Source organism: Lissotriton helveticus, chromosome 1_1 (genome assembly GCF_964261635.1).
Source record: "Lissotriton helveticus chromosome 1_1, aLisHel1.1, whole genome shotgun sequence".
Taxonomy (NCBI): domain Eukaryota; kingdom Metazoa; phylum Chordata; class Amphibia; order Caudata; family Salamandridae; genus Lissotriton; species Lissotriton helveticus.
The window spans coordinates 373,576,258-373,592,034 of NC_136057.1; the positions used below are offsets into that span (position 1 = coordinate 373,576,258).

General features: G+C 46.9%; 1 protein-coding gene across 6 annotated transcripts in view; it reads right to left on the reverse strand.

Moving 5' to 3' along the window:
* WNK1 (WNK lysine deficient protein kinase 1) overlaps positions 1-15,777 on the reverse strand; it is a 1,347,111-nt gene that overhangs the window by 659,562 nt on the left and 671,772 nt on the right. For all 6 annotated transcript variants that reach the window (XM_078673696.1, XM_078673699.1, XM_078673700.1 and 3 more), the window contains one exon: positions 6,145-6,222. In XM_078673696.1, coding sequence (XP_078529822.1) covers positions 6,145-6,222 — 78 coding nt within the window. The remainder of the gene's footprint in view (positions 1-6,144; positions 6,223-15,777) is intronic.

The window sequence follows — 15,777 nt, forward strand, 5'->3', positions numbered from 1 at the left end:
AGTCTGAACGGGTGTCCCCACCGGTATCAAATACCTTGGTATCGGAGATATGCCGTGGCCGGTTTCAGAGCTTTGCAGCGTTGCAGAGTGAGGGGTGAGAGGTCTTGGAAGACACCCACTTGAAAACCCTGGAACGCCATGGTCGCCTTGTCACGGGTGGCACTCATGTTAATCTCCTTCTGCTGATATGAGTGAAGACAGGTGAGGATGTCTTGCTGTTGTCCCGGACCGGAGATGGGCCTCCCAGCACAGTGAGTGTGTTCCAAGATAATCTCCCCATCTCCTATTGCTGGTGCAGCATAACGGAAAAAACGGATTACCCACTCCTCTAACCTATCACCGTCCTCATGAAATGGCACGCCTTTGATGCAGATGTTGGATCGTCTTGAGCAATTTTCAAGATCCTACAGCTTGATTTAAAGCTCCTCGTTGCACTCCTGCAGGTCTATCAATTTCCAGGCTTGTTCCGTGATTTCTTCTTCTCTGCTGTCCCCGCTCCGTTCTAAGGAGTCCACTGGATCCCCAACTTCTTGGATCTCCATTTTCAGCTGTTTAATGTCCGAGGCTACATCGTGCCCCAGGCTTGCAAAGTCCTTCCTGAGCGTGCTGAACAGTTTCTCCATATAGCCCTGTGTGATTGGCTCGTCTGTGTGGTCTTCCGCCGGACCTGTGTCTTTCTTGGGGGGCTAGCCGTTTACTGTTCAAGTCCAGGTGCCCCCGTTTTCTTGGCACCTGGTTTCTGAAGAAGGTCTTTAATCGTAGGGTCCTTCTTAGCTTGTTGCCTAGACACTGCTTCAGGGCAGCGCCGAGCGGATCAAGAGACTGCGTAGTCGGAGGGTCACAGGGCGAGTTCGGTATCAGTGACCTTCATTCCTCCTGAACCACTGTTGAATGATTCCAAGCCCTGGGGGGTGTGGAGGAGGGTCACGTTTAATTCACTAGCCCCCATGGGGCCTCTACCCACCACCTCACCAGCCCTGACTGCCTCGCACACCCAGGGAGGTAGCGTCTCCAAATGAAGGGTCACTATGCTACAGACAAAATGGCTGACCCACAGCTTATGCTGAGATTCAAGGGGTCCTCCCCGTGGCCGTTGATGCTCCTCATCCCTCCAGGGTGTCCAGGGGGACTCAACAGTGGGACACAGTCCATATAGGGCTATTGGCAGAGCAATGTAAGCCCCGGGAATAAGGAGAGGGCCGATCCACAGCGCCCAGAACCCAGCGCAGTCACCGGGTTTGATTTGCAAGAGTCCCAGCCCTCAGCAGGTTCGGCCTACCTGATTAGGAAGACTCGTGTGCCAGTCGTGCCTGACCTTACCAGTGGCGGTGGCTGGGTGGTGCGGACCTCAGGTTCACCCTTTGGGCAAAGCTCCGGCCTCTCCACCGGAGAGCAGATGGAGCGCCAGCCCCTCCAGAGATGTCCCGCCCTGTGCTGCTGGCGCTGCTTCTGCATTGCACCACCCCCTCTGCTATCTGAACTGGCGCCCCTTGCCCACTACCGCTGCCTGCCCACCCGGGTGGGGGCACTGCTTGCAGCCACTTCGCTAGCAACCCGACTCACTCGCTAGGCCCTCTCCGCAGTCACCACTCCGACGGCTCCGGGGTCCATTCAGGCCTCCTCACCACAGCGTGCTTCGCCCCAGAGAACGGCAGCACAGTTCCAGGTTGGCACTCCGACAAGAGTGCAGCTGGGGCTTCATCAGCCCCGCACAAGCAATCTCCACAGCCACGCCAATCCCCTCCCGCGGCGGCGGCTGGGCGCATCAGTCGTGGCGTTATTTAGGCTTCAGCGCCCGTCCGCAACCCCAGTGTCACTTATGCAGATCCCGGCAGCGCCGGGGACGCATTTTTGGTTCTCGCCAAGCCCGTTAGCGTCCGGGGCGCAGGGCTGCAATTTTGCCTGAACTGGGGTCACAATAATGATGCGTGAATGCCTTTCTTGGCCCTGGCGAGCGGAGCTCCGAAGAAACTGTGCTACTCGGCCGCCATCTTGCCTACGCCCCCTACACTGCATTTTAGAGCAGGTTAGTCTCTTTCATATCTTATTGTGGAAGAGTGAGAGTGTGTGAGTGAAAGGGGGTGTCCTGTCACGGCGATCCATAAGAGGGTCGGGAGTATTGTGCTCCCAAGAATAGTTCTGTTCCTGAACAGAATCCCTGCAACAGAAGAAGCAATATATCAAGGATGCAAGGAAATAAAACAGTTTAATCGGAGGATAAAATACCAGACTATTTCCAAATGTATCTTTTTTTAGGCAAGAATTCAGCCCTGGTACCCAAAATCCAACACAAAATGACTGTGCTACTGCGACAGTGGGATTTGGGAGCACAAAAATACAGAAAGTTTGGTAGAGGGGTCAGAAGCAATTATGTAGGCTAATTAAGACCAAGTTAGAGTTTGTGACTAGAACAGCATTATTAGGCTGACAACTGAATTATAAAGAAAAGCGAAATAAAATAGATAATACCAGAAAGGCTGAGAAACTGATAGAAAACGTATTCTGAAACAGTGGAAGGATAGTAAAACACTAGAAATAGAGGAAGGGAATGGAATTGGAGAGCTGGGAAAACGTTTAGTATAAGCATGCAGGTATCTTGGAGAATAAAACTTTGGGGGTATTTGCTGCACAGTATCCTTAAATGTGATAAGCAGTCGAAAGTTGTTTTGATCTAGAAGGGTACATACTCATAACACCACATTGTTTAGCATGTGCAGTTATTACTAAGTAAATCACTGTGACAAAGAAAGCTAAATGACAAATATGCCAGGGAGTGGAATTTCTCAAAGACATTTTTTTACTATGGTCTTCAAATGTGAATGTGTTTCATAAATACACAGCAGGCATTTCTATTTCCAAAATTGTATTATTCCTTGACACCAATAAAAAAAACTGAAGGTAAACATGCTGGGTGAGGGAAAGAAAGAAAATGAGTAAAAAATATAACAGCCTTCACGTTTAGAAAAAAAACAATTTGATAAGAGGATTAGCCCTTTGGTAACAGTGTTTCTAAGAACACATTTGCTCAGGAACAGACTGAAGTGACGATTTGTATTTAGAAGCCAAGAAAAATCAATAGAACAAATGGAGTATATTCTGAATAAATTCATGAGGGAGTTTAGAATTTTCAAAAAATGTTTTGTCTGAGTTTCTTTCTAACTATTCTAAAAGTTAATATTACATGTGAGGACATTAAAAAAGCATACCGTAGCATCAAATCTTTCAATTGACATGAATGAAGCCCTTGTTTTAAATTATCAGCATGGATGCCTTTCTTTATTAATTACTTATTTTACTAATGTAGAAAATGTAGCAGGGAAAGGCTGTTACGGTAAACTAAGCACTATTAAATATGCATGCATACATGTGGAGCCCAAAATATTGACTAAGATCCTTTCAAATAGATTTATAAAAGTGATTAGTGACCTGATCCACCCGGACCAATCAGGATTTATCCCTCATAGAAATACTGCTCTGAATTTAAGAAGGTTAACATGGGGTCATAGCTAGAGTACATACGCTGCGGGAGCCAGCGGGTTATTGCTTCCCTGGATGCAACCATGGCCTTTGATACAGTGGAATGGTCCTATTTGTGGGCGATCCTGGCTAAATTTGGTTTCAGACCTGAATTTATTGGCTGGGTGCGGTTAATTTATACTGAGCCGCTTGCCCAGGTAGTGGTTAACGGACGAGTCTCGGCACCCTTTCATTTAGTACGGGGCAGGCGACAGGGTTGCCCCCTTTTGCCTCTTCTTTTCTCTCTAGTGTTAGAACCCCTGGCGGCCTGGATTCGCTGGGAGCCATCAATCCGTGGAATATGATGGTCCCCTGAGTGGGAGGATCGGATTTCCTTATATGCAGATGATATTTTGCTCTGTTTGACCTCCCCTCTGAAATCCCTCATAGTGGTATGTGATGTCTTAGCGTCTTTTGGTAAAAATTCTGGACTTTCCATTAATTGGGGGAAATCTGTGTTGTATGTCCTTGTGGGAGAGGCCCCGATCCCTCCGAGAAATTGTCACATCCAGATTACCACAAGGGGATTTAAATATCTTGGTATCTTTGTGTCGCTGGACCAGACAACTAGATATGTCGAAAATCTTCTTCCCCCTCTGCAGAGGCTTAGAAGTGATTCCGCTCATTGGCGAAGGCTTCCGATCTCTTTGTTGGGACGGGCTGCCCTCTTCAAGATGATGTCCCTGCCGCGCTCCCTTTATGCTCTTCAAAATACTTTAGATGTGGTGCCCGCGAGTTATTTCCACGAGGTAGAGGGACTTCAACGAAGTTTGTTATGGGAGGGGAGGCCCCGCATCGCCTTAGCCAAGCTGACGCTGCCATGGTATGATGGTGGTATCGCCCTCCCGGATATCAAGCATTATTACTGGGCCTCCCAGCTAGCTGCTATTAATCATGGAACATATGGGCTAGTTGAGGATCCCGGATATGCTATGGATAAGTGGCTCCTGCCAGGTGGCAATTACAACAGAGCACTGAATTCTAACCCGGTGAAGCTCGTTCTCACGGGACCAACGAAGCATGCAGTAAAAATCTGGCATGATGCCACAAGTTCTTTGGGGTGGAAGGATAGGTTGACACTGGCTACCCCACTTTTTGCCTCGGAGAGATTAGGCAAGTTGTGTAACACTAAGGGATTTGATAAGTGGGAACTGATAGGGATCTCAACTATTAGGGACATGTGGAGCAAAGAGCGAGTGAAATCGTTCGAAGAAATGCAAGTAGAGTACAAACTTTCAGATTCTGAACACTTTCGCTATTTGTAGGCTCGACACTCCTTAATGGCTGCTCTGCCTATAGAAGAGGAATTACCGGAGGCCTTGCCTCTTGAGGATAGAATATTAGATGGTCACCTCCCCGACAAAACAATCTCCCTGATCTATAAGAAACTTATCAATAATAGGGCATACTTGCTTACAGCTCTGAGGATTAAGTGGCACTTGATGGTTTAGAACTAGATGATGAAGATTGGCAATTAGCTGTGTCCTCTCCAAAAGTGGTCGCTATTCCTACGAGATTGCGACTGGTACAATTAAAAATACTTCATAGGGTCTATGTTACTGATCCCCCGCCTTGTACAGATGGGGTTGTCGGAAGAGGGATTATGTAGACGGAGTTGCGGATTGGTTGGTACTTTCATGTATATTTTTTGGGAGTGCCGCTACATGACCGAGTATTGGGGTAAGATTCATAATGTTATTCAAGAGGTCACTGGAGTTTCACTGTTGCTGGAGGCACGAAGGTGCCTTCTCAATATATGGGAACCTACTGATCTGAATAATGCGCAGGCACAGTGGACCACACTGAGTTATATGATTGCAAAAAGAAATATCGCCCAACAATGGGGTGCTGAGCTTCCTCCTCCCATCGATAACTTGAAGAAGGACCTGGATTGGAGTATGTTCCGAGAAAAAACTGTGTATATTGCGAGAGGGTGTCCCCGGAAGTGGGCTTTAATTTGGAATCAATGGAATCAGTATAGAGGAGGGATTTGCACACCACCTCGAAATTCAGTATTTAATGTTCCCCCATCCCCGTGATATCCTTTATAAGTATACATTTTGGTTCGGCTCCCCTCCCTTCTTGTCAATGTACTGCAAATCATAATGTGATTCATCTGTATTGTGTCCTTTTTGTTTGATGCCTGGATGTAATAAAAAGAATTATAAAAAAAAATATGCATGCATAAAAATACTATACATTGCATGTCTACAACTCTGCAACAATATTGATAGGGGTTAAGTAAAGAACATGCATGTGTCTGAAACAAACTAAATGAAGAACATGCATTTTGAAACCAAAACTTGAGTGAATCAGATTTAATGACAACATGGGAGCAGCACAGTAACTGTTTTCTTTAGTTAATTCCTACCACAGTTCATGGTCCTAGTTATTACAGAGCAAATTCAGAAAAAAATAAATCTATCCAACCATTAATCAAGTCCACTGAGTTAACACAATAACTTGATTGGATCAGTACTAAATTTTACATATTGAAATCACCTTTAGTACAAGAACGGCAGCATGAATAGTAAGACAGGCAAATATGTTTTCCTTAAAGAAACTGTTAAGATACATTTTAGTTTACCTGCAGCTTAAGGGATGGCTTAAGAGAGGGTGAAAACCTACCTGCTGTGAGTGCTGGGATGGTTGAGTTGTAACACCCAAAGTTAAACCGCTGGGAACAGAATGGCCTGGCTCCTGGGTCTACCGGAAACAAAAAGACAAAAACAGAGTAAGAACATGACAACAGCCAGGAACTATGTGGCAGAACTGATGTTCCTCCAGAATCAGTTATAGGAATGCTTTCCGACTGGTAAACAGTTTTGAAGATTTACAATAACTGTAAATTCAGGAATTTCAATCTTTCTCATGACAGTACAGTTTTACAGTCAACGTGACATGTAAGGGTATCTTCAGATTCGGTATGACATGCTTCGAATATAGCCCAAAGCTGGACAAAGAATTTATCAACACTTTGTTAAAATATTTCTAGTCTTTCAATATCATTAAGGATAGCTGTTGTGCTTAGGCCCTATGACAGTCTTGGCTTAATACCTTCTCTTCTATGCGGCTTTTTCTTTTTCCTTCTCCCACTCGACCTCTCAACAAGATGCCAAGGTTATTTCCTTGTAACGAGGTAAGATAATTTTGCTGCACAATATTTCAAAATGGGAGGATAGAATGGTATCTGATATTTGGCAGATGTGAACACCTGATAATTATTGGGACAGAAAATTGACTTTTTTGCTACAGCATTGTATTGTTTATGGTTGCCTTGGTTTGGAAAGCAAAAGCAGGTGGGAAAATATTGAGCCTTTGGATAAACACATTTTAAAGAAAAGAATGACAAACTGGAATTTACCTTATGGTGAGATGACAATTACAATGAATAAAGAAGCATCTTAACTGACTGTCGAGTGATTTCTTTACAGTTTCCGGTGAAGTTAGCACTACCCAATATTGTAGCAGTCACACTATTACATTCCTGAGAGGAGGTAGGGGAACAAGGTTTCATATTTATTTTAATAAGGTAAGAGGTTGTAATAACTAACTGAAATAAACACATTTTAATTTGACTTCAGAACCAAATGCTACTATTTTTGCCTGGTCTAAAATGTCAAGACTGGTACATATTTTAGCATTAAACTGTGGTGGCAAAAAAAGAAAGGTGAAATAAAACATTGCATGAAACTAACAAACCAATTTCAGCATAACACAATGAGTGCCAAGATGGTTATTTTTCATTGGGAAAAGGATAAGTGAACTAACAAGCTGTGTTATAATTCTTACTTTCAAAACCTTTTGCACTTCTCAAAAGAGGTCAGTCGTCAAAAGTCATAATTAACTATCTAGCCTGGTATTTAACCACAACACATTAGAAAATGTAGATTAGCTGCCCTTACTTTTGCTATTTTTGCAGGTAAATCACAAGTGTACCCATCCCAAACTTGTCTTCAAAAGCACTATGCTAATTCTGCTATCTTCTGTGTTTCTGTTCACTGGAGTTGAAAAGAGGCAAATAAGGCATATACAGACACATCCCGCAAGCAAACTCAGGCAGAGTAGTGCACTTATTTTTTACTGGTAATAGACTATCGAAGTGAGAGCAGCTTTATCGCCTTCATAGCTTATACATGGTGTGCTCACTCTAATTTTAAAAACAATGACACCTTGTACATTTGATGGGGACGCAAAGGTTATCCTGGACACAATGTCGCAAAATCTTTTGGGTGCTGCAGATGGAAGAATATATCTTGTAAGCAGGGGCGTAGATTGGTCAGTAAAATTAGGAGGGGGGTGTGAGCTTAAAATGTCCCAACAATTGCCCTGGCATATCATGGTTTATTTATTTATAAGGTTTTATACAGCGCGAACGTGATACAGTATTGGTATCTTTCATAGATTCACGTGCTTAAATAGTTCCCTGTCGTTGAGATGGGAGTCCCACAGTAAAATAATCAAGCAGTATTTAACAAATATCATAGGATATAATTGGCCTAGGCAATGCTATTGATAGCCTATCTATGACCTTTTTAAAAAAGGACCTAATGTTGAAACACAGCTAATCAGCTGTCAGCACCCTCTAGAACACTCCCAGTAGAGGAAGGTTTCCTAAGATTTTCTAAGCACATGTGGGAAGTAAGAATCCCATAAAAACTAAAAGAGGAACTGCCTCGGGATGAGGTTTTGCATGTGAATCTATGAAAGATACCAATCCTGGATAACTGCAGTTACAGGTAAGTATAAAAAATTGAACTGTTGGTAGTGGATGGAGGGAGACATGCAAATCATAAATACATCAAGTCAGTGCATTAAAAGACCCCCCAGGATATAGCGGCATGGATTCGCAAATTTAGCGGCACAAATATGAAAATTTAGCGGCACAAATATGGAAATTTAGCGGCATTTTTGCTGCACTCTATTTTACTCATAATCATTCATTTTCAGCCTTAAATCAATGGAAACTGTTTTAGCAGAGTATTCCACTTTGAATAGGCCACCTGGAATATGGAATAGAGGAAGCAGCCCACAGATGAAGGCTGTTATTCCTTGAAATTGCAATTCTCCATTTGCTTTAGTGCTAGTACTTCAATGAAAGGAAAGAGGGGCTCCAAAAGATGGCTGCCCAGTGTTGTCGACCTTGTGGTAAAGCAAAAGTGGGAAGCAGCGCCTCGGGCTAATTCTGGTGTAATGTCGGTCAATCCGTCTACTCAGTGTCAGAAAGAATAATTGGGACGACCTCGTCAGGTGGTGAAGTTGAAGTGTCTGGGCCGGCATGGGGCTGGAAGTGGGGTCCGAACAGGAGCCATAGGCAAGACAGACTCATATGGTCCAGCTGGCTTCATAGGTGAACTCAAGTGGAAGGCATCTCTGCTCCTTGGGGCCCGAAGGCACACCATAGGGAATAGTAGGAATGCAAAGATCCAGATCATGCCTACGTGGAACTCCTTGATCTGAGGCAGCATGGCAGTAAGTAAATTAGTTGGCTTTCGCAAGCAGCAGAGCGCCGCTCAAGCCCCTTGTGCTGGCCGTCTAACGATCCATCCATGGTCTAGCCCCTTCTTACCTGGTTGATACTCTTTCACATTATCTTGCTGTGGCACATTCCAGCCTCGTGACACACTCTACTGGAGTGCCCCCTTCGATCTCAGATTTGTAGCCTCCACATCTGCTTTTAAAACTTCCCTGCAGCACTGAACTAACATTCCAAACTCAGAAGTTTTCTTGCCTCTCCTTCACTGCCCTCCCACTCCAAAGACATCATAACAGTCTGCGGTGCAGTCGCCATGTGCCATGCTGCTCCTGGCGTCGTCATTCTCCTAGGCAAGTTCTGACACATATGTACCAAGGCAGCTGAGAGGCATTCGAAAGGGGATTCGGATACTCTCCCTGAGCACAGCAAGAATCACCACGGCTCTATGTTCTTCACTGCTTCAAACCGAGCAGGTAGCCAGTATGTGTTTTACCATTTGATGCACGTGAGCGCAGGTAATGTCAGAGTGATCCAGGGGCTCGTCTGTTTGTGGTGGAGCAGGCCTACGACTATGGAGGGGGGGGGGGGCTAATGCACTCCACTTCTATCAGTCTGTTAATTTAACAGACTGATAGAAGTGGTAAAAGCTTTATTCACGCACAGGGAGGGAAACTGTTTGACTGAGATGTGCAATTACTTCATCTCGCCTTGAAAGGCTTTGAAACGCCGAAAATTGCCATTTTTGTGCCAGCAGGCAGCTGATAAGGGCGATTAGCAGGGAGAACATTGGCTGCCTTCCTGAGATCCGTTAGTCATCCCTTGCCAGACCCCCCAGGATATAGCGGCTTTTGTAAAAATGCCGCGCGATTTCTACAAAAGTGCCGATTTCGCGGGCACTTTCGTAAAAATCGCGGCATTTTTAAACAAGCATTTACAATGCAACGGTTTCGCCTTTGGAAAAGTTTGAGCTATTGGCATTATGAATGACAAACGTTTTATTTATGTGTTAGTTTTGAAAACAGATAAATAAATGGCATTGTCATTTACAATGGCAATAGCTTAATCTCTCGCAAATGCGATTTGTATTGCAACTATTTCACTTATCATTTTGCACTACAATGAAAACTGGCTTGTGCATTTACTCCTGCAGAAGAGTATCAAGAGGAGAGGCCCTGTTGCAGACCCGTGGAGTTTCAAGTATCTGTTGTGCATCACCTCATAACAAACAGCATAATTGTAAACGGGACTGAGAAAACTTTTTTTTTTTTTAAGAGGAGTGCCCCTCTAAAAGAAAGGCCCCGGTCTCTACTGCTTTCTTTTACAAGGACGCACTTGGTTGTTGTGAGGCGCAGGTTGAAAAGAGAAATTGCGTTGTCGGTCCTCGCCCTGGTCCAGTCAGCAGGGCCACATTGGTGCTGCCATACCCAACCTAGCGCTGCCAACTGCATGCCCAATGAACTCAGTGCAGCAACGTGTGCCCACCCTCATGCTAAAGCAAGCCACCCTGTCCTGAAGGCAGCAGCCCTGGTTCCGCCGCGGTGTCGCCGCCCTGGTCTCCCTGGTCCAGCGGGTGTCTTCCTGCTGCGCCCGCTCTCTTATCGACCAGTCAGTCACTTTCCCTCATCCGAAGCCCTGCTCCGTGCTGCACGTGTTCCTACCCCGCTGCAGGTGCCCCTCACCCGGGGCAGCTGCCCTTCACTCCTTCTGCGGGTGCCCCATTTCTGTCTCCTCGTGCAGCTGCCCTTCACAGCCCCCCCTTGCAGGAGCCCCTTTCCCTGCTGCAGGTGCCAGTGTCTATCTCCCTTGTGCAACTGAACACCCCCACCCTGCTCCCCACGGTGGTACACCTCTCGCCCTGGCGAAGGAGCCTCGCTGCCTGACGCATGTGTCCTGCGCCCCTCTTCCGGGTGCACCAGCCCCACTCCCAGGTGCCTCGCCCTCATCCTGCTTCCCCTCTGCATCCCCTGAGCCCTAGTGCAGAAATCTCACTCCAGGCCTCCCTCTCTCCAGCGCAGTTAGCCCTGCCCCTGGAGAATGTGCCAACTCTCCCTGTGCCCTTGGTCCATGCTGATGTAGTCCATCTCGCCAGTAAACGTGTGTCAGTCTCTGAATGCAGCTGTCCCTCATCTGCACGCGGCAGTCTCTTTTTCCCTTTCGTGCAGGCCTCCCTTCACTTGTGCAGCTCTCCCTCTCAAGGTGGTTCTCCCCATGAACGGGCCCCTCTCTCTAATGCAGCAGCCCCTACCCCACAGGTCTCCCTTTCCTGGTCGAGCGCCCCTACCCCCTAATGGGAATGGGCCCTTCTTCTCTTATGCAACACCCTGTCCCCGGAGCGGTAGTCTCTCGTCCATGTCTAGCACTCAGTAACCCGCTGCTTTATGCCCCGGCACGGCTCGGCCTTGGCCTCTGAGATCATTTACACGCACTTTATGGCTCTGATGGGCCGGGCGCATGTTCTCATCAGGAACAGGGTCAATACTGTTTGCATTAGGGGGTGGGGAGAGGATCAAGTGAGCAGAAAAACGAGGATGGATTTAACCCAGATGTTTCGTAATTCAGTAAATAATTTCCTGTATATTTAGCAGGTGTCGGTAATACCGAGCAGGAATCCTGTAGCTCACAGAATCTTTTTCAAGCAGCAGTGACTGCTGGAGAAGCACATCCTTGATGTCCGATCATGTTGCTTTCATCTAGGATCTTTCTTGTTAAATTATTGCCGTTTAGACCTTGGTAATTATTTTGACTGCTCCATATATACACGGAGAACGGTTAAGTTTGCGAGCAATCATTGAACCTGGGGCACTGTGCGTATTGCTTTTGTGGAATCGTTTGGCCATGGCTGTCTCTGACTTTTTGGCACTCAAATATTTAAAAGTCCCTTGAGAATATTGATTTGAACTTACTTGCTGTCCTAGATCAGTTTAGTGCATGCAAGAATAAATCGATTTAGCTGTATATTTCCATAGGCCCACAAACCTCTCGGTGACGAGTGGCAGTTATTGTTCAAGCCCCGCTGTCCCAGCACCGACGGCCAGGTGCACTTCTACACGGAGGACTTTAAAAATCCTTTAAATTACTTGAATGTATCCCGGGAGAGTGCACTCGTCTCGGGGCACGACGGTGTCACGACAGCCCTCGTGCAATGGGTGCCCCTTCCCCTACACGCACATATATGCACACCCAGGCGGACACACACAAACAATACACACTCTCACACTGATACTCAACAACACGTAGACACATATGCAGAGACATGCAGACGGACGAGCTGACACGCACAGGCACACTCACTCAGACATACACAATGCGCAGACAAACATACACACATGAAGAAACCCGCACAGACCCACGTGCACAAACACACAGGCGCATATACATAGTACGTTCACACTGTTGAGCTTCACACGATACTCCTGATCTTATGTGTCTGTTTCCAGTTTGCCGAGGCAAAGACTACAGGGAGCAGGAAAGGCACACGGACAACGGGAGGGGGGGGGCGGGAACCGCACACGGACAACGGGAGGGGGGGGGGGCGGGAACCACACACGGACAGCGGGAAGCAGGAACGGGCACTCACCTGGACTTCTTCCGCTTGCACACATTTTGCGAAATACAGTGACATCCCGTAATTTCTATCTTCCGAAACATCGGGATCAGCTGCGGCTCGGGAGGCGGGGATCTGCTGTGGGAGGGGAGGGGGAGAGCGGAGGCCGTGTTACAACGGCATCGGGACCGGCTGCGGCTCGGGAGGCGGGGATCTGCTGTGGGAGGGGAGAGGGAGGCGGGGAGAGCGGGGATCAGCTGCGGCTCGGGAGGCGGGGATCTGCTGTGGGAGGGGAGGGAATGCTGCAAAGACAATGGGACACAAGGGTTGTTTTGCTTCTGTGGGAGGGGAAGGGGACACGGACGGCCGGCGGGAAACGTGCACAGGACAGCGAGGAGGGGGGAGGGGGGACGGCGGGAGGAGGGACACGGAGGAAGGCAGGACAGCAGCAAGCACGGCCCGGCCGGACCAGATTCGGGGGCGTTCCCGGATGACGTCGCGTGACGTCGGCAAAAGCCAAAGAATCTCGGGAACGCCCCCGAATCTGGTCCGGCATTGACGGACAGGCCCCTCGTCCAATGGCTAGGCTCCATTTATGGAGCCAGCCAATGAATGACGAGGGCCGACCCAAACCCACACTACAGTTCTCATTAGATTTCTCCTGCGCAAAAGCTGCTTGCGCAGCTTTTTGCAGTCGAAACCTAAAAAGTGCCCATTTCGCAGCAAATCGCGAAATCGCGATAACCTGGAGGGTCTGATTAAAACAGAGACATCTGTATGTAAGCAAATACCCTTCCAATTCTAGAAACTTTAACATATGCATGCAGCAAAACATGAAGCATTTATTTCTTGTAATGACCATGATGCATTCAATGAAATGTTTGGCAAAATAGAAGAGTTTCCTCTATTTTTTATTTTCAAGCTTGTTAGAAACAACAGTACACAATATTAAGCAATGCTATGCAATTTCAATAAAGTACTGAAATCCTCTGTAACAGAAAGAGGCCCGCCTTAATTGAAGAGCTGGCGCAGTCCTGCTTAACCCACAGCTGCATCTTCACACTGCGTAGATTGCCGACAGAAGTGCTGCGTAAAAGTGTATATACTTTTCCATGTTGCAGCACGGCAAATGTTTTCCAGCATCACTCCAGCGAAAAGAGTTGCAGACACTGCCCTGGTGGAATGTGCTTTGGCTCTTCTCGTTCAGGGGTGGTTAGCCTTGTCATGGCAGAATTAGAGACTCATCTGACGACAGCGGCCTTAGTCACTGCTGTTCATTCCCGGTCCTGTCCGCAAGGCACCAGTAGTTGATCAGTCTCTCTGGTCTTATGCAGGTAGAATTTTAAACATCTTTTTACATCTAGCGTGTGCAACGCTTGCTCTGCTAGAGTTGATGGATTTGGGGAAAAACCCTGAAGTATTACTGGTTCGTTAAGATGGACTGCGACAGGACTTTAGGAATAAAAGTTGGATTTGTCTGCAGGGCCACATAATATTCTGTGAACTGCAGGAATGGTTCCTTGACTGTAAAAGCCTGTATTTCTCTCACTCTCCTCATGAAGGCGAGAGCCAGAAGGAAAGCTACTTTCCAAATTAGAAACGTTACTTCAGCTTTGTGAATTGGATCAAAGGGCTGCCTCATCAGTTGTGCAAGGGCCAAATTGAGCTTCCATTCCGGAGGGGGTGCACACACTGGGGGAAAGGCATGGAAGAGGCCCCTCATGAATTATTTCACAAGACTAGAAGCACACAGAGACAGCATTTGAGCTGATCTTCTGTATCGGGAAATCGAGGCGAGGTGCACTTTCACGGCAGAGAATGTGAGACCTAATTTTGCCTAAGTGAGGAAATCTGTCAAAATCTGTTCCGGGTGTACCAGCAGCAAAACCACTTCCACTTTAAGCGGTACATTTTGTTAGTGTTTTCGGCACTGGATTTTGCAATGATTACCTCTGCACTCCTGTGAGATATTCAAATCTTTGAACTCCAAGAATTCAGGAGCCATGCATGAAAATGGAGATATTTCGGGTCTGGATGACATACTTGGCCCTTGTTCCTGGTCAGGAGAGATGGAGACGGTTGTAGGCGTATGGGTGTCGATTCTGACAACAGGAGAAGTTCTGGAAACCAGTGTTGCTTGGGTCATCGTGGTGCTATGAAAATGAGACGGCAGACTTTAGTTTTCATCTCGGTCAGCACCCTGGGAATTAATGGAATGGGGGAAGGCGTAACCATCTATTCCTGAGCATCGCGTTAAAAGGGCATTCCCCCATGGCCCTTGGAGAGAAAACATGCTGGCCTAAGACTGGCATTTGGTGTTCTCTCTCATGGCAAACAGGTCTAAAGATGGCTTTCCCTGCGTCCAAAACACCTTGTCGACCTGGCACTGTTCTAATTCCCCTTCATGACAACTGGACTGCGTACAGCTTAACGTATCCGCTATCATGTTGTGCAGCCCTCGGACATGCTCAGGTCTAAGAGTGAGATTCCATGTTGTGTCGTCCATTCCACAGATCTTACTCTTCCTGTGATAGCATGACGGACCCAGTTACTCATTGATTGTTGACGTAGTACATGCTAGTTGTGTTGGTCGTATATACCAGCCTGGAGGAACCTGCTATTCTTGGCAAGCTATCTTGAAGAGATGGAAAGATGGTCTTGAGCTCCAAGCTGCTGATGTGTTGCAGCTTTTGCACGCTGGACAATTTTCCCCAGGATTTGTAACTCCTGTAGATTGCCTCCCCAGCCATCCACAGAGGCGTCTGCGGTTGAGATGAAATGAAATCTGGGATGGATAGAAGAAAAGTAAGTCCCCTTTAGAGATTTGGTTTGAGAATCCACCATTGCAGGACTTCCTTCATATCTGGTGTGATCTGTATTGTATTGTTGAAGTATCCCGAGGTTTGCAGCCATTTCTTCCTGAAGAAACCTCATTTTGAGCCTTGCTTGCGGCACTAGATAGATTGCTGATGAACACGTTCCCAGGAGCGATTTATATGTCCGAACAGAACTGACCCTTTTTTGGACATATTTCTTGCTAGCTGCCACAATAGTATCTGCCTTTCTTGGGACAGGAAAGCTTTGCAGAGGACGGTGTACATTGATGCTCCCAGAAACGATATGACCTAACCGGCTTTCAGTGCTGTTGATGCTTTGAGCAGCCAGTCGTCCAGGTATGGAAATACCCGGAGACCTTGAGATCAAGGGCTGCAGCTACTGGTGCAAGGCATTTGGTAAAGAT